The 18,582-nt window shown below is 41.3% G+C and overlaps 1 protein-coding gene across 1 annotated transcript in view; it reads right to left on the bottom strand.

Moving 5' to 3' along the window:
• Window positions 1-9,230: 9,230 nt before the first annotated feature.
• Window positions 9,231-18,582, bottom strand: part of clpb (ClpB family mitochondrial disaggregase) — a 33,474-nt gene continuing 24,122 nt past the window's right edge. Inside the window, exons 8-16 of the mRNA XM_065960072.1 lie at window positions 16,132-16,209; window positions 13,768-13,823; window positions 13,428-13,472; window positions 12,789-12,950; window positions 12,548-12,704; window positions 12,078-12,151; window positions 11,802-11,921; window positions 10,735-10,839; window positions 9,231-9,594 (exon numbers count right to left, since the gene is read on the bottom strand). Of these exons, the coding sequence (XP_065816144.1) occupies window positions 9,397-9,594; window positions 10,735-10,839; window positions 11,802-11,921; window positions 12,078-12,151; window positions 12,548-12,704; window positions 12,789-12,950; window positions 13,428-13,472; window positions 13,768-13,823; window positions 16,132-16,209 (995 nt within the window). The 3' untranslated portion in view covers window positions 9,231-9,396. The remainder of the gene's footprint in view (window positions 9,595-10,734; window positions 10,840-11,801; window positions 11,922-12,077; window positions 12,152-12,547; window positions 12,705-12,788; window positions 12,951-13,427; window positions 13,473-13,767; window positions 13,824-16,131; window positions 16,210-18,582) is intronic.

Genomic DNA, 18,582 nt, shown 5'->3' with positions numbered 1-18,582 from the left:
CTCTGCCTGACCAGAGGAGATACTTTCTCTCAGCCTGACCAGAGGAGATACTTTCTCTCTGCCTGACCAGAGGAGATACTTTCTCTCAGCCTGACCAGAGGAGATACTTTCTCTCTGCCTGACCAGAGGAGATACTTTCTCTCAGCCTGACCAGAGGAGATACTTTCTCTCAGCCTGACCAGAGGAGATACTCCCTTAATGCCATTAAGCCACCAGACACGAGCGCATGCGTGCATTATCCGCTCTGTACTCACATCAACTAGAAAACAAGTATTAATAATAAGATTCATTTAAGGCTTTTATTATGTGGTTGTTGAACGATTTCTGAAACTTTGGGTTCGGAGCTGTTGATGTCCGTCTCTGTTGATGGTGATCACTCCCTGCCTGCTGCTCCCTCGGAGGGTCTGACGCATGTTTTAGTCTCAATGAAGATGAAGTCCACTCAGACATGTCAAAACAACATCTGAACTGCTTGTGTAATTAACACGTTTTTATTTGTAATTTTGAAGGACGTTCATTTGAATCGGCCTGTCAAATGCTTAATCTTATAGACTTCTTATAACTAACAACTCATCCAAAAATATTGACCCCAATTGTATGTACAATTTTAGAAATATGAGTTTTGCACCTGAGTGCATCTACTCAACAAGGATTTGGAGATTGTATTCACCTGCCTCCCCCTAAAAAATAACAATTAATCTATTTTAGCCTATAACTGGCTATAAATCTAGAAACATTGGCTTTAAATGCAACATGAAATCAAACATTTAGGTAAATTGCAAAGAGCTATACCAGTGCACATGAATTTTTTAAACTCGTACAAGAAAAATGTCAATCGGTCAATTGGAAACAAACATTATTAATTTTAAATCTCCATAAAAATGTGCCTTACATCCCTCTAACTGCAGCACCACATTTTAACATAAGGGCACTGTTAAGATCTCCTATTCGCTCACTATACTTTATTGAATCCATTTATAAAAATGGTGCATTCATAAGCCCTCTGACTTTTCAGGCTCCCACATGAAGCAGCAGCTCCCAGGCCGTGTCGACTGGTGTGTGTCCTCGTCCAGTCTGCTGGGTTCAGAGGTGAGTTTACCGAGAAACTTAAACTGTTTCAAAGTTAAACTCTGCAGGCCGTTTCTGCTGCCAAAAAAAAAAGAGCATCCAGGAGCAACCCTAGCTCTACCGCTTTAAAGCATTTAAACTTTAATCCCTTCAAAGAGGGGAGCGCTCTCTTCCAGGCCACTAATCCGCCCTTAGTGCTCCTGCGCAGGGGGAGACTTCTCCTCTGCATGCGGAGGCTTTAACTTTGGACTTTTACATTCATGGACGGAAACAGTAACGGAGATCTTTGGCATTCATGACGTCTGAGTCAACAGAGGGGGACACAATGGTCCCCTAGAGGCTCCTGTGGGCTGCTGAGAGGGGAACCACGACTATAGGGATTATAGGCCAATGGAGGACTGGGTTAGGCCTGTATGACTTATTCTGCCCTTTTCTTTAGTTATGAGTTATGACTCAGTGGACATTAAAAGGCAATGTCACCATGTCGGCGATAAAGATAGCAAAACATTAATTGAAACAGAAAAACTGCACTAAATCGAAAAAAAATCAAGTTCATTTTGTTTAATCTGAATTTTGTTTATTTTGTCGTTTCAATTGATCGTTGATTCATCGAGTGTCTCTTTTCATCACTTTACAACCTACATCTAGCTCAAAGGTTTTTATTTGGAAATCGAGGGGATTGTTAATCAAGCACTTTGCAGATTTGATTTTTTTTTTCAGTGATGAAACAATTTCTGATTTCGGGGGGGGGGGGAAGCAAACTGCCATGAGCCCATGAATAATTTTTGTCTTCCTCTGCTCATTTCAAACACGACAGGGCCATGATCTGTAAATTCATTCTCGACATTTGTCCTCTCTCTGCTCCCATCTTCCCTGCCACTGTAATTGTTTTCGATGGTCTTGCATCCATAAGACACCGGCTGGAGCTCAGCAGGGCTGCATGCAGATCGGTCTTAACGAACAAGCGGTGTGTGTTGGAGGTGTTTGAGTGACTGGTCTCTTTGATGGATGGTATTGATGGAGAGATAGAGAGGTGTATTGGTAGAGACAAGGGGTAAGGGATGAGTTAAGGATGGGACACTGGCCACACTGGCTGAAAGAAAAGCCACGCGGGAGGCCCAGTCCGGTATCTGTCCCGTGACACGCGGTGGTGGTCTGCAAACCGAGTGAAGCTGTCAGTGAGAGAGAGAGAGAGAGAGACAGCCTGCCGGGTTCATCCATCACTAGAGCTCAGAGAGGAACATGTTTCTCTTCTTGCTTCAGAGTGATGCAGCTATTGGTCCTTATGGGTGTAACCTCCTCTTTACACGTCCGTAAATGTGTGCGTACATTGGGAGAATGGAGTATTATAGGGCTAATTATTTTGTATTATTCAGAGTTAACAATGAGTGATAATGGTCTGATCGTGCAAATCAAGTTTTTATTTTTTTTCTCATTTAGAAAATAAATTATCGGCCGAACACTGAAAATGTGATTTGACTCTGGGCGAACCTGAGGGAGCTGAAGGCGAAACGAATTGTGAGCTCACAATAAAGTAACAGTAAAGTCATTTTGTGCGGTTGATTGTTGTTTTTTTTTAAATTATTATTATTGTACGATTGTATGCTCCTGCAACCGACCGGCATCTGAGTACATATAGGTTAGCTGCTGCTGCTGCTGCACGAGGAGTCCTCTCTATCGTATCAAATGTGTTTCATATTGCATGTCATGAAGTGAGCAGAGCTATTATCTGCTGCAACAAAAAAAAAAAAAAATGCAACCAGAGGACAAAAGAAAATCAGGCCCAGGCAAATTGAGTCCCTGCAGAGACTGCAGACTGTGTTCTCTGTAACGAAATCGTTTGCATGGTTTGCTCGACATATTTTTAAAATAACGATTGAATTAACCTACGATGCATTAAAACCCGCTCGTCCAGCTAATGTAAACCACAAAGCTTCAGCAATTAACTATAAATCTACATTTTATTCCGATCAGGCTGTTGATAAGACCCTTAAATGAGCCTATATGGCATTCGTTTACCTTTTATAACCAGCAGCAACTCTGATAATAGCCTGCGTAAAATGATATTGAAATTAAAATAATTTGCCGTATTAAAAGGTTACATTAATTTGATAGGACACTTTGCTATGATGCATAAGAAGTGATTAGACCCACAGCGAGCTAAGTAAAGATACAGATTGCAAAGCTGTGTTGCGTTATTAATGACTTTTCTAATGTTGGTTTGATTGCCACATTTCGCTTGTGAGCAAAACAGTAATGATCGAATTCCCTCTTTCAGGTTCACAACTCTCAACAGGTTTACTTTTCATATTAATGTATCTATTGCTGTGAAATTACAACCCGAAAAGTGTTTTTTAATCTAAGTATCCTTGAAATCGAATGTGATTATTAGGATCAATCGTTCCTTGTAATTCGTTAACTTCATTCAAGACTGCTGACTATGTAAAAGCCGACAGGCCTGTGTGATCCACACAGCCCCGCATGCTGTGTTGCTGAAATGTGTTATGTCATCGCCCCCCTTCAGACCCTCTCGCATCGGAGGTGGATTTGATCGCACATAAAATGAAATCAGAAATCACAGATCACCGTTAACATCCGGCCCGCGTCTTTCCAGCAACAGAGGCACGTGGTGCCTTTGATTTGCCCGGTGATGGATGAGAGCCGGTGCAGAAGTGAAGGAGGCGGTGGTGGTGGTGGTGGTGGGGCCCGTTGCAGGGGGTGGTGGTCCCGTCGGTGCGCCTGTCCCCGCATTTCAATCCCCAATTACCGGAATGTACCATGACGCCCCGGCTCGAGACGACGGCGCGCGCCTAACCGGGTTAGAGGCAGTCAGTGTGTTGTAGGAACATTCAACTCCTCCGTTTGTGTTGATACACCACATCAAAATCAGCTCGTTTTCTAAGGACAGGAAATAACTGATCCAAACAGTGTCAATATATTAAATATGACTACCTTAAACCATTGTTTCTTTTTACATTTAGGCCACGTTGACTGTATTCGTTAAGGCTGTAAGTCTGGACAAAGTGCACCAAGTGAACTGAAAGGCGTCTTTATGCATTAATAATAATTACAAAAAATAACCTTATGAAATAACTCCTACAAACATGCCCAGATTCAGCTGAATATTGAGAAAAGATACCCAAATTGTTTGCTATTTTGTGCTTTATTGGACATGTTAAATGTCATCATATTGCAACAATTTTTCATAAACAGTGTTATTAAACTGCAGCAAAAGGTGCATAAAAGCTGCATAAATCATCACTGGAACCTGTAAAAGCGCCTGTAGAGGAACCGCTGTGCCTATTTGGTTACAAAAATGTGACAGAATCAAAATGCAACATTGTCTAATGTAAGAAAAGAATTGTCCAGCTCAAAGGCTGGTCATTAATAATAATGCATCATTTTGCACTCGTCCAGTTGTAAATCCATTGGAACATCAGTCAAACCCGCTCTGAGCAGCCAGAACATGACGCAGAGCAGCTGCGCTGATTCTCATGCTGCGTACATCCCTCCACTGCAGCACCAGACCTGTATTACCCTAATGGATAACGGCATGTTACTTAAAAAAGAAGCTTTTTAGGATAAAAAAACAGGTCCCAGGAGACCACAGTACACACACACACACACACACACACACACACACACACGCACGCGCACGTACGCCACAGCTGGAGCGGCGAGGGATGGCCGCGCGCAGGAGAGCTTCTCCAAACACGCTAATTAGATCTCGAGCTCTGGCCCCGCGCTCTGAAAGCAGCCCAGCGGCGGGGCGCGCGGAGCTGTGGAAAGTTAATTGAATTAAATTCCCTCTAAACTAATTAGGCTGCAATCTGCCACGCGAGCTGTCCCTGAGCAAGGTTCGAATTAGGCGAAATGGATTTGTTCCTTTTCTTTAAAAGAAAGGAGGACAGACTGGTGTGTTTTTGGTGGGCTTCTTTATGCGTCTTTTATGCAAATTCTCCCAGGGGACTTTCACGTGACTGCCTTGTGGGTAACCGGACAGCATTCGGTGTGTCCCCCCCCCCTCAAACACACACACACACACACACATACACAGAGAAACAACACCGGTCCATCCCCAAATCCGCCTCAAAATAACACAAGAGCCAGGAGTCTCATTTCAAACATTTCAAACAAATAACAGGGCAGGTTGTTGTTATTGTTCTTCTTTCCAGCTGCATGAACGAGGAGCATCTTTAAGTGAGAGCAGAGAGGAGCACTGAGAAAGGTAATGGAGGTGAAATCGATCGCTTTCCTGGGGGAACACAATGAGGAAAGAAATGGAGGGAGGGATGAGTGGAGTGCGGAGGGACACGGATGAAAATCCCCCGTTAAGAGCAGGGACAGATATGATAATGCGAGAGCCGCTAGTAGTCGTTCATCATTCAGCACCTCCACCTGGCTGCTGCTGCTGCTGCTGCTGCTGCTGCTGCACCTCTCTGAACTGCTCAATGGACTGCAGTGCCACTGCACAGAAATCAAACACATTATGACAGTATTCATAGGCAGTAGATCTCTCATATAGATAAAATATGTGGAAGTTTTATCATCTTAACTTGGTTAAACACAGTATGGTGTCAGTTTTATCAGTTACCAGTATGGCTGATCAACTCTGCAAAGTAGGCAAGTGCCTTGAAGCTTAAGAAAGGCTCTATTGTGAGATGTTTTTCATTATTATTTTTAGGACATTTTCTTTACTTTATTAGACAGCTTAACAGAGATGAGACAACAAAAAAAGGGGAGAGAGGTGGGGAGTGAACACACTCAACAAAGGTTCTCAGTCTAGAAAAAAAAAAACAAGGCTGCTGTGTGGGGTGGGACAACATTTTGATACAGCGAAATATCAGAAACATATCGGTTAATTATTATCGAGGGATATTGTTGAAATGTGAAGCATTGCAAGAGGTGAAACTGACCAAAGCTGCATACATATATTAATGCTGCACTTTTCCTTTTTTTCGGGACAATTCAAATGTTCCAGTAAGTCAGATATCATGATGTAGGCCTGTCATTTTATGATTGTCTTGCATCAATCATCCAATAATAGCGGTATCCTGATGTAACCGTCTACCTGGGCCACCCATTACATATCTTATTGTGAGTTACAGTACCAGGCCATTCCCACCCCTAGTGCTGTCAGTGGCTTGAACCCGACCAGGGCCCCCCCGCCATAGCTTGGTCCAAAACAGTTTCTTCTCACATCAATTTCAAATTCAATATTATTGTAGGACACACAAAATGCAAATACAGTTAACATTCCTAATCAAAATACCACAAGGTAACACTAGTGAAATATGTTTAATTTATCCCTTCTTTCTGGTCTTCTTCTTCTGTTCAACCTTCTTCCTCTCTTTATCAATCCTCTGTTTTTCTCCCTCTTGCATCGTGACCTCGCCTCCTTTTTGTCCACCAGCAGCAGAAGGCGAAGTGAAGCACCAGGACAAGAGGAGACAGACAGACAGATGGACAGGAGAGTAAGAGGTAAGGACTGAGAGAAAGGTGGAGGAGAGGGAAAGAAGAGGAGCATGAGGTGGAGGTAGGGAGGGGGTGAGGGAAATGTAGTGAGATAGAGTGAGAGGGAGGTTAGGACGATGCGGGGCCAGGTTTCTGTTTCTCCATAATCTAATCAGAGAAATGGCAGCAGTCAGAAATAGCCTGACGGACAGACTAAGAGCCTCTTCTCTTTCTCCTCCTCCTCTTATTCTCATCTTCCTCCTCGGGGAGGGTAAATGGATACACACGTGTGCACACAACACACACACACACGCACACACCCGCCAGCTTGACTTCCTAAACCCATAAAGCGTAGATGTGTTTGAGGGTTAGAGGAGATGGGAAAAGCCTTGAGGTATCATAACTGAACCTGATCTACTGTCCAGATGCAGCCACTTCAAGAATCCCACTTTAAAAAAAAAAAAAAAAAAATCTCCTCACATTTGTTTCCTTTTTTTCTGTGGGCGTGTCAAGACTTAACCACATGCAGAAGACATGTCAGACACTTTGTCTGCAATGAAAGCTATGAAACACAACAGAGTGAGCGGAGACCCATGGGTAGGTAGCAGACAAACATGGTAGGAGATGGTAGGAATAGTTGAACAAATCAAATGCAGGATGCACAAAATATAAAGGACAGTTCTGCTGTGGCTCGCTGATGATGTGCACGACCGTAAAGGCCACTAAACTTTATTGATTTCCATGATTAAAACTATAAAAGTCCTAAAGGATATTGGGAATTCATGAAAGAGGATTTCAAGCAGGTCTTTTTAATAGTTTTCTGAGCTTTGAGACCACAGACATGTAACTGAGGAAATCATTATTTGATTAAATTACAGCAAGTAAGGTTTTTTTCTTTAATTATTATCAGAGATTAATCTGTTATTTTTTCATTTATATAATATATGAAAGAATATTGAAAAGTGTCACAATGCAAGAGCCCAGAATGACCCAATGGAAAACAAAATTTTTGATTTACTCTGATACAAAAAAAAAAGGATGAATGCAGCAAATTCTTATTCTTAGGAGCAGCAACAATGAAATGTTAGGCTTTTAAAAAAATAAGAATAGATGATTAATTTGTTAACAAAGTGTCTATGAATCAGCCAACTTCTCATTCCTGATGTTCAGAAAAAAGCCTCCTGTGTGATCATGTAAAACTGCTACAACAGGGGAAAGATGTGAAAACTGTGCAGTGACACGTTCTTTCTAAAACAGCTGTAAAAAGGAGCTCAACAGACTGTATATGTGTGTGACTGTGAGCTGTTGTTGGGGGGTCCAGACAGAGCACAGTAAGAGTGAAATGTGTCTTTTTCTACAGCATGCTAATCCCCTCCCCATAGGGAAGTCATTCCTGCTGTGTGTGTGTGTGTGTGTGTGTGTGTGTGTTGTGTGATATCCTTTACATTTCTGTGGCATTTAGTGCGCTGCATTCCCTTCTGACGTCTGACACAGACCCCCACACAGAGCAGAATTCCAAGGAAATTCCTCTGACATGCTGCTTTACATGGTGGACAAGCGTTATTGTTGCAGAATTCCCACCCAGGGACTTGTCTCTCTCTTAAACCCTCACACACACACATCCATCCATCAGGCGTGTCAGTGAAACACAAACAGCACAAAAAACAGAGGAATTCCCTTTTTTGTTGTGATGACTTTATTTACAGGGTGGAGGTTGGGATACAAGAATGAAAAATGTCGCTCGATTACCGTTTGCTTCTCGTCAACATGCTCTTAAAACATTTATGAAAAAACACTTTGAATATTATTTCTTTATGACTCCAAATTTCTCTAAACGTCTGACAGACTAGCCTGAAAAGCACCAGAGCACGGCGTCATGACGGACGAGGTTTCTTCACATTAACATGTATCAACAGACACAATTTACATGGCAGTTATATTACCCATCATTCAATGGGCTTGCTATGCATTTCTGCTTGGTGTTTTATTCTCGACTTAGAATGAAATGAAGAAGCAGGTTGTGTTTACAGGCATTTCTCAGTGAAGGTCTGCTGTAAGGAAATGTGCATTTAAGTGAACACAATAACAATCTGAGGACAACTGTCTTTGGTCGTTCATACTTCCCTGTTCTGTCACAGAACATGGACAAATACTGGCCAAACATGTCATTTTTCTAAATGAAACTTAATATTCAAGAGATTTAAGTGTTTCTGCTAGTTCATATTCTACTATAAACATCGACTTTTTTCTAAGACATTCTCTTCCAGATCACATAACTACCACTCTTGCCATCGCCTTTATCTTCCATATATTTCTTTTAAATAAATATTTTGGCTTTTATTTTTTATTTTTTTAGTGCTCTACACAATACAGTAGACAATACATATGTCACAGCTAAGCTCAACCACTACAAACATGCATTAGCAAATAGTTGTTTTCAGCTGATATGATGACTCAACACACTGATGAAAACATGTTTGATGTTGATGTTGTCGAGGCCTCGATGCTACATTGACAATCTCTTGTGACATATTCCTCCTCCTGATATCAAGTCCCAACTGATATAAACATCCATTGATGCATAAACGTAAAAGGTCCAGCTGTAGGTGAACTAAATTGACTGAATACAGCACCGTGTTGGCAGAAAGTGTGCTGCAAAGTTGGCTGTTGTAACTTGTTGTGTTAACTAAAACAAAGAGGCAGTGATGTGTTATCAGAGGTACTTTTATTGGTAATAAGAACCAAAAACTATCCATCCTCCTGACACTGGATGATAGGTTATGACGACGATGATGATGATGATGATGGTATGGTGTAGTTGTACATATGGGCATAAATATCTGTGTACTTCCTCTGTGTTCTTGTGTGTGTGTGTTAGTGTTCAGGACTGAGCGGTGGTCGAATGTCCAGCATTCTCGAAGAGCTATCCTCTCCTAGTACCTCGAGGCGCAGACTGGGCGCACTCCGCTCCTCTTCATCCTCTGATTGGACAGACAGACGCAGGGTGCAGCCTTTGGGTAGAAGCTCCTGCTCGTACGCTGCAGCTAACTGGTTGACGACTCGTCGCTCGACCTGAGGGATCCGCGGTGAGGTTAGTGGTACAGCAGAATGAAGAACATAACACTGCATGTTAGCATCCAGACATACACTAACTATTCATCACTGCTTTCGACGTCTCTTCTTCTTGAGTTTGGTTGTTTTATTCCTAAAACAACATCTAAGGCCCCGTGTCCACCTAGCGGTTTTTTTTTTAAGAGCACCAGCGTCTTTTTTTCAATTGTTTTCAATGAGTAGAAAGCGTTCACAGCAGCAGGCGGCTGTCCGGGGGAAAAAGCCCAACTTTTCCCTCAACCCGAGGGATCTGTGCCCAACGTCTTTTTTCCGAGCACTTCGCCTTTTTTGTGTGGCCGCTCGGAGTGCTCAAGTTGAAATTGTTCTACTTTTCATAAAGGCTCTGTTGATGTAACCACCGCTCTTTTTCAAATGTAGGCTATTCCCTGTGGATTTGCTGCCTACGGATCGTGTCTTGTACCCACATCCTCTTTTCTGCGTGTCTGATCATATACGATCTACAATAATAATAATAAAAAAAAAACATATGGTAAAAAGCGAAAGAGCAGTGTCGGTCATATAGCCGCCGTTGTCATAGAGACAGGACAGACGTGCAGTGCTTTTCTTCTCAGAGCACAACCAAAAAACTGCTGGGTGGACACGAGGCCACAGGTGATATTGGACAACTCTGATAACAAAAATCAGTCTTTGTATTGAGAGTGTCCCTGATAACGTATCGTATGTTTGTAGGCTGAAAGAATATTTGACATCTCACAAATGAACATCAACGTTGTCAGACTCATTATGGATTTATCTGCTTTCAATTTTCCTCTATTTTACTGTTTGTGTAAGAAAGTGAATAACTCTCACCACACCTGACCAAAACTTCTTATTGATGAGATTTAGGGATGTTATTTTTTTTTTTTTATACGGTACACCAAACCACAGTCATAGCATGTTCTTAAACTTTAAGTACTCAATCCATGTTTTCAGATTTAGAGGTCCATTCAACATATTCTACACATCTGATAAAAATCTTGTTTTGAAGGCTTACTGTGGAAAATGTGGAAAACGTTGTTATGGCTAGGTATCATGTATTACAACATGAAATCAAGTCCCAGATTGTTCTGAATTTGTTTTCAAAAACTCTCAAGTTGTTACCTCATGTTTGATAGATCGTGCTCCGTAGTGCATGTTATACCCGCCCGCCAACAGGTCCAAAACTGGGCGATCCCACTGAAGAGTGATGTCATGGCGCTGCTTAGCCTAATGGCAGGATAGGACGGAAATACAAAGCGAGTTGATGTTAAAAAGGGACGAGAGTGAGAGCAGTCTCATAAACAGTCAAACCTCAAAGAGGACGATGAAGAGGAGTAATGAGATTGTTAGAAAGAGACAAATGCTGTGAGGAGAGACTGTCATGCAGCATGTCTGACAGCGCTAATCAACAGGCCCTTGATGCGTTTTAATCAAACACAAGTCAATAGCAGCACTCTGAGCTGCTCATTTAGCTGCTGATGTTAACACTCCATTCAATAAATACAATGTCATGTTTCACTCCAGAGAAATAAACACAAATATTACAGCAGTATTGATACCACATTAAAGGCAATGATGAGAGCACTTAGCATTTCATTATCTAATACGGATCACAGTTTTCATGAGACACACCTTTAAATAACTTTATACCGAGAAATAAATACACGATAAAACACAGACGCACAATGCACAGAGGGAGAGTCATGAGTCAGGTCCCTACGAGTCGGCTGCAGGCTGTCCAGACAGCAGCTGGAATATTAATAATTAAGTATTGATGAAGGCTCCACATGTTAAACACTTTAATCACATTACAGTGAGTAGTAGTGGCACATTATATCGATCTGTGATAGTTCCTGCACAGCTCGGCGGCTGCAGCAGGGCCTCCCTCTCCCTCCAGGACACCCATGTTATAAATGTAGGGTGCTTTAAAGGACGGAATCTTATCCTATGACTCGCAGAGAAAGGCGAGCCTGTTAGAGCTAGGTCTCAGGTATAGAGATTATATAATGCAGGTTAAGGTTAGTTTTATCGATTATATTTTGAATAGAGTGCTTTTGTGCAACCAGGTCTGATACATTTTTACAAACTGCAGTTAACAGGAACAATTTTTAATTCATGTATGTCATCTGTTTTTGTCAAATAGATAGATATTTGGAATGTTATTGCCTGTGCTCACAGTGTGTTTTTACCTTTTTAGCCCAGAAGCTGAGCTCTTTGCCGACCAGCTGCAGCAGCTCTGAGTGACAGAACGGCAAGAAGTACACAATCTCATTTATCCGCCCGAGAAACTCGTCCCTCCGGAACTGAGACTGGGAGAGGGAGAAAATAATAAACAATGACAACAAAGCAAAAACTTAAAACTGCAACATTTACCTTAAGTCACATATTAAAAAACAAGGTGGATTATAATCTATCTGTGTGTTTTTTTTTTTTGACTCCTGTTAGTGTTGTAACCTTCATGTTACCTTCAGGATTGGTCGAATCACAGATTCTTTAAACTGCCGAGAGATTTTGATGTCATCAGTTTTCTGTACGTCCTCTGGGGGAGAGAAAAAAAAAAAGCATTGATTTAACTCATGATGCTTTTTACCTAACTTTTCTTTTTTGATTGCTCTGTTTGTCTTCACAGTGTGGCACCAAATCCAGAAAATCCTGACAGCAAATCAACACAAAACTGACCAATCATTTCACAATACATCACATGGAACAGAACACAATGTGTCCGAGTGGTTTTAATTGGTTCCCACTTTAGACACCACCACTGACACTTGGACCATTACCTGAAATTTTGACTTTCATTCACAACTTCAGATTCTAATTTTAAATGTTCGCCGCAGTAGGGTTTGATGAATGTAACAAATACGAGCTAATGAGAGTACATCCAAGTATTGAGTTTGTGTTTTTAAATATGTAAACGTTTGTGTGTTTCTCTCACGCAGGTTGTCGGCCAGCTTTCTGCGGCTGACCTGCTCGGCCTCCTGGCGAAGCTGCAGAGCATGCTCGGCGATTTCGTCGCTTGCAACATTAGAAGTCATGATGAAGATGGCGTCTTTACACTCAATGGTCTTTCCCTTACCATCTGTGAGGCGACCCTGAGAGAGAAGCAGCAGGAATGACAGAGGTCAATTCATTACTGAACTTTTCTCCCCTCAGTATTTTATGGATGTAATACTCACCTCATCAAAGAGCTGCAGCATGATGGTAAGAACGTCCGGGTGGGCCTTGTCTACTTCATCAAAGAGGACTACAGCGTTGGGACACGCCTTCAACAGTTTGGTCAGCTGACCCCCTTCCTCATGTCCCACGTACCCCGGAGGAGAACCGATAAATTTTGCCACCTGAAAGACAAAGAGAGGGCACGATTGATCCAACAGTTATATCATAAGGTTCACTCTTCAACTACCAAGCTTTCTGTTGCTCCAGACTTAGGAACAATAATAAAAAAAAATAAACAGAATTAAAAAAAAAAAAAAACCTACAGTGAAATGATTGGATTTGATTGAAACTGTTGTTACTTAACTCTGTGTGAACTCTGAACTAACTTGATTTAAAGTATGAATCACAAGACTTCACTAAGAGGAACAAAACAACATTCATTTGAGTTTATGCAGCATTATGAGGAGATGAACACAATTCATCCAATAAGTCATCTGAGCACAGTAACAGACACTGTAAAATGAACCTCTGTGACACAGACATACTCAACACATTATGTGATTCAGATGTTAGAAAAGAAAAAAAACAAAAAACTTTGCCCCCCCCCTCCCCCCTAAACTTCACACGGGAGTATTTGGAGAAGATCAAAAGCTTCTTACCTCGTGTTTTTCCTGGAACTCCGACATGTCCATACGAATAAATCCCTGAAATCACATTCTGTATTTAACCATATATCCCCCAGGAGAGACACAAACTAACACTGCATCAGTGTGTATTGTTGTACTGGACATGCTATTGATAGTTACCACGGAAACCAGCACAAATTGAATTCCCTTTCATTTCTTTGAGCCTGAAGATTAAATGTTTGTGTTTCATATATCTATGAGAGGACCTGTTTTTCATCTATTGACGGAACATGTGTGTGTGTGTGTGTCTGTGCGTGTGTATTAACAAGTGTGTTATTGTAAAGTGTGTGTTTTGTGATTGGACATATCAAACCTTTTTGACGTCTTTGTGCATGTAGCGAGCCACCTGTTTGGCCAACTCTGTCTTTCCTGTGAAAACAGAGAAGTCATGTCATTTTTTTGTTTAGAAAAACCAAAAAAAAACCCACACCAGTGTGCAAAGGTTTCAGGAACTCGAAGACTATTTCTCTCTCTCCTCTCTAAAGCTATTAATCATCTCCTCCTCTCCACAAGCTCACATTGTCTTTGTCAGTAAAATATTCTGCATAGAAATGCTCATATATGATATTGATGTCTTGTGTTTGGTATGCATATGGGTGTGTTGAATAGACTGTGTGTGTCTTGTTGCTGTGTTTAATATTGATGTCTTATGGCCACTGTTTGTCGCTGAAGGCAACAGAGAATATGAACACCGTCTCTCCTCCATCTATCTATCTGGCCTGTCATTTCACATTCTCCCTTCTTTTTTAGCCATCCATCCGACCCGTAATATCCTGCTGTCTCCCTCTTTTTCCTCCACTCCTTCTCTAACTCACACACACAACACACACACACACACACACACACACACACACACACACACACACACTTCTGCTTCTTTATCCTGTTCAAGTTGATTTCAGCTTTTCTCAAAAACTACAGATGTCCCCTCAAGTTTCTATAAATAATGAATAAAAAACATAGACTAAAACGTACATCTTCCTTCAAAGCACAAAAAAAACATTTTATATCTCTTTGTATCGTCTGATAGGAGGAGTGTCAGTCTGTTGTAGCAGAAAGGTCCAGACTGAGTTTAGACAGTTATGATTCATCCTCAGTGTCCCTTGTAGATTGTATAAACTTAAAATGCTGTGTGATGTTGTGTTAGTGTTTCTTTGAATTTCCTTCACTCTCAGTGTTCTGTGTTTCATAAAAGAATTAGACATTTTTTAAGTTTGATAAAACCACTGCTGGTCAACTCAAAATGTCTTGATTGCATTTTAATATAAAAGAACACTGGCAAAAATAAGGCACTAGAATACAAGACACTATTCACAACTGGCATTGTCACAGACACGCCCCATTTTTTTCAGGGAGCTGCTATTCTTGTTACGGAGTATCAGTCATCAGGAGTGTGTCTGTACGACAGCTAACTTCAACACCAGTGCTGAACATTAAGTGAATAAAACATCTTTTTTTTTTTTTTAGCACTATGTGGATCTGCCCCAGATATCTATTTGCTTTCTTCATTCATCTACAGCAGCTCAGAGACGCCTTCCCTTTCCACAAAATAAAACAGCTGCATGTTTCCAGTCAACATTATGGTTACAACTTAGCTAATCTTCTCTGTTCTGGTGGCACATCTAGTATATGAGGATATCAGAGATGGCTTATCTGTTTATTTGTTTTCTTTCTAATTATGCATACAGTACGAGTGGTTTATCGCTGCACATGTTTTATGCAGCAGACCAAGAATACTGTTTACCATAATACTTAAGTTGGCTTCACATGCTGAATGCTTATCGTTGTCTATACGCAGCTTTCTCTAGAAGTGTTTAAAAAAAAGCACATAAGCATCAGATTTGCTGACTCAACTCTACAAAAATTATCTCCAGATTTGTTTGTTTTTTCTCAGGTTGAAAATCGTTTGATTAACTTTATTATCGCAAAAAAAAAAGTTGATTGACAGACAAGAGAGCCAATCAGAAGCTTTGAGAGTTGGACTTTGATTTTGTGACTTTTAAAAATGTATAAATATTTTTGGAGGGGAATGACATGTAGGAAAGGAGCCACAGGTAGGATTTGAACCCGGGGCCGCCCGCTTTGAGGATTATGGCATCTGTACATGGGGCGCACACTCTAACAAGACGGCCAACAGCACCCCAATTTTGTCATCACCGTTATATAAATGAAAAACATTGTGTAACTACCAAACTTATCTTTCATATTAATGAGAGTACTAACATCAACTAATAATTTACTTAACTTAACTACCCGGCAAACTAACCAGAGCAACTTTTCTTTCTCATTTAGTCTGAATTTTATCTAGTTTATGTAATTTAACCATTTTATTTCGAAATCATTTTAAAGGAAGTCTAAACTCTGATCTATCCCCCTTAGCTGAATACTGAAAGGAGTTTCACCAACTTGTGTTCACTTGTGTTTACTTGTGACAGTGTGACGCATGCTTTTGTGGTCTTGTGTATTCGGACTCTTTTGAACTCAGCAGACTGGCAGGAGGAAAGTTCACTCCACGCTCATTCACCAAACTTCAAAAACTTCACTTACTCAAGTGCTCTGTTTATTTTGGCAGCAGCTTTTGGCACACTGTGGAGATCTGTTTTTTTTTGTAACTATCAGTTGATGAGATCAAACTAGAGAGGAAGTGTGGGGTGTGAAAGATGCGAGAGTGATTTACCGATTCCTGATGAGCCGAGGAAGAGGAACACAAGAGGATGCTCTTCATCGTACCAACCATTCTCCTTCCTCCTAATGGCTAGAAGGGGGAAAAAAAAGAAAAGGATTAGTATTGTGGTCATTTGCATTTGTTGACTTTGCTTTTGCTGTAATTATTCTAAGTCTCGGCTGAACCGAGGTGACCTGAGGGCGGAGGGTATCCCAGAAACTATGATAAAAGAGCGAGAGAGCAGAGATGAGAAAGGGGTCAGAGACATTTGGAGTGAAAAAGCAGAGAGAAAACAGAGCAAGAGAGCAAGATGAGAGACCTCCAGAAAGCTACCCACGACGCCTCTCTTCCCCCCTCAGTCAGTGGGGCCATTAGCCGGCGGTAATTGTGTTAGCCTCCCTGGCGCGGCCATGGCAAAATCAGTTTAGCATGGATCGCAGCCTCGCACACACACAGACAAACACGCTTGCTTAAAGAAGAGTGCCTACCCAGCCCTGCCATCACCCCAGCAACCACACTCACACATACACAAAGACAAGATGATGAGGTGGGCCGAAGGGGAGGAAAGAGTGTATTTGGCAGTGGTTTTCAGGAGCAGACACAAACTCATCCATACCTGAAACTGCTGAGAGGCCAGAGCCAAAACCAGAGCTCTCAAATCAATATGCAGGTATAGGAAGTGGATGTGTTTATCCTGATTGTGATATTCATGGAAGTTAAGTGTTTAAATGTTGGACGAAGCTGACACAGAAATGACCACAATTTCCTGTTTAAGCCCTGCGTCCACGTCAGGACTTCTTAAATACAAGTGATAATGGCAGACACGGTGCTGCAGGGCGGTTACACCTTAACCACTGAGACGAGGTGTGATCAGTCTTATATCCTGCACTCTGCAGCCTCCTTCCTGATTGTAAATACTAGAAATACTAAATATTTCAACAGTGTGACACGATGTCTTTAGTAACCATCAGTCAAATGAAGGATAAATGCTGATACAAGTAAAGCCTAATGGGAAGTCAAATTATTAATGTTGTATGGAAACTTTCTTTACACGAGTTTGCGATTTGTAGTTACAATTTTGGGCCATGGATCCTGCATGCATCCATGGCTGCAAGTAAATCACATTTTTACAATCAATGGGATATGAATGTGTTCAATAAACACAGTGACAAAAACTGCCTGAATTGCATTAATAATACAAACTCATTCATGTACATGTGCCATCAATTTATACATTTGATGTATCAGGTAGAGCTTTGGGTGATTCAGCTACCCTCAGATAAGTTGATGTCGATGACTTTTCCGCTGTGAGGATAGCCAGCAGCCTGACAGCAGAGGAAGGAGCAAAGAGCAACAAAATAGTGATTGTCAAAGACTTTGGGGTGAAGACTAGAACACCGTCAGCTGTTAGAAATGATTATTTTTTATTATTTAGGAGAAATGAAGTACTGTTGAACACATGCCAAACAGTAAAAGGACCTGAATACTTTATGGTATTTGTATTAAACACTCATTTGTGCCCACCTTGATCAAAGGCTGTATGGGTTGTGCTACGGCATCATGATGCTCTTTGTCTGTTGTGTGTAATGTGCAATATGTGTTGTTTGTGGATTATATACATGTATCCCTGTTAAATGTGAATTGTTGTTTGTTTCTATTTTTTATGATTCTACTGTAGAGGCAGCTTCATGGGGGCAGCACAGGAGTCTGAGGCCAATTTCCCAGAGGGGACACATGAATGTATCGTATAGCTTATAGTCACACTTTTATAGAGGTTTATTTGACACGTCATATCATCATCATTTTGAACAATGCCAGAACACAAACCTTATAAAAACACTTGATTTATCCTTTATTCTTCTAGAGTTTCCATTGTCCCTAAAATCCTAAGTTCTAAGTATATATGTCTAAATATGACTAACTGATAAAAGTAGGAGATGTCTATTTCTTCTCATGTTATCAACTACAACCAGAAAAAAATAGAAAGTCCAAACTATTATTACTCTAGAGCATTCAAATGTGTCCAGTAGGTGATAAAGTGTCTTGGTTTGTGTCTGTGTGTTGTTGTGAGGCTAAAATACTTTACAGACATTAGGCGCGAGTGTTAAACCAGCTTCTAATAGCTGATAATCATAGAGAACAGACTTTTGGCAGGATGAGAGCGGGAGATGCAGAATGAAGGAGGTGGAGAGATGGAGAGATGAGGGGAGCAGCGGCAGGAGGAGCACTGATAAAGAGAGGAGAGAGAGGGAGTAAGGAAGTGAGATAAAGAGGGGAAAGAGAGGGGAGTGATGGAGATAAGGAGACAGAGGAGGTAGAGAAACAAACCGGTGTGTCAGAGATGGACAGGCAGATGAATAGTGACAAGAGGGGCTCCAAAGCTCCGTCTGCTTTATCAACGGCTGTGTGAATGACAGCGTAACCTTCTGTGTGTGTGTGTGTGTGTGTGTGTGTGTGTGTTTG

This window comes from Labrus bergylta, chromosome 11, assembly GCF_963930695.1.
Source record: "Labrus bergylta chromosome 11, fLabBer1.1, whole genome shotgun sequence".
Classification (NCBI taxonomy): Eukaryota; Metazoa; Chordata; class Actinopteri; order Labriformes; family Labridae; genus Labrus; species Labrus bergylta.
The sequence above is the reverse complement of the archived record's forward strand: the minus strand, read 5'-3'. Positions and strand labels throughout refer to the sequence as shown.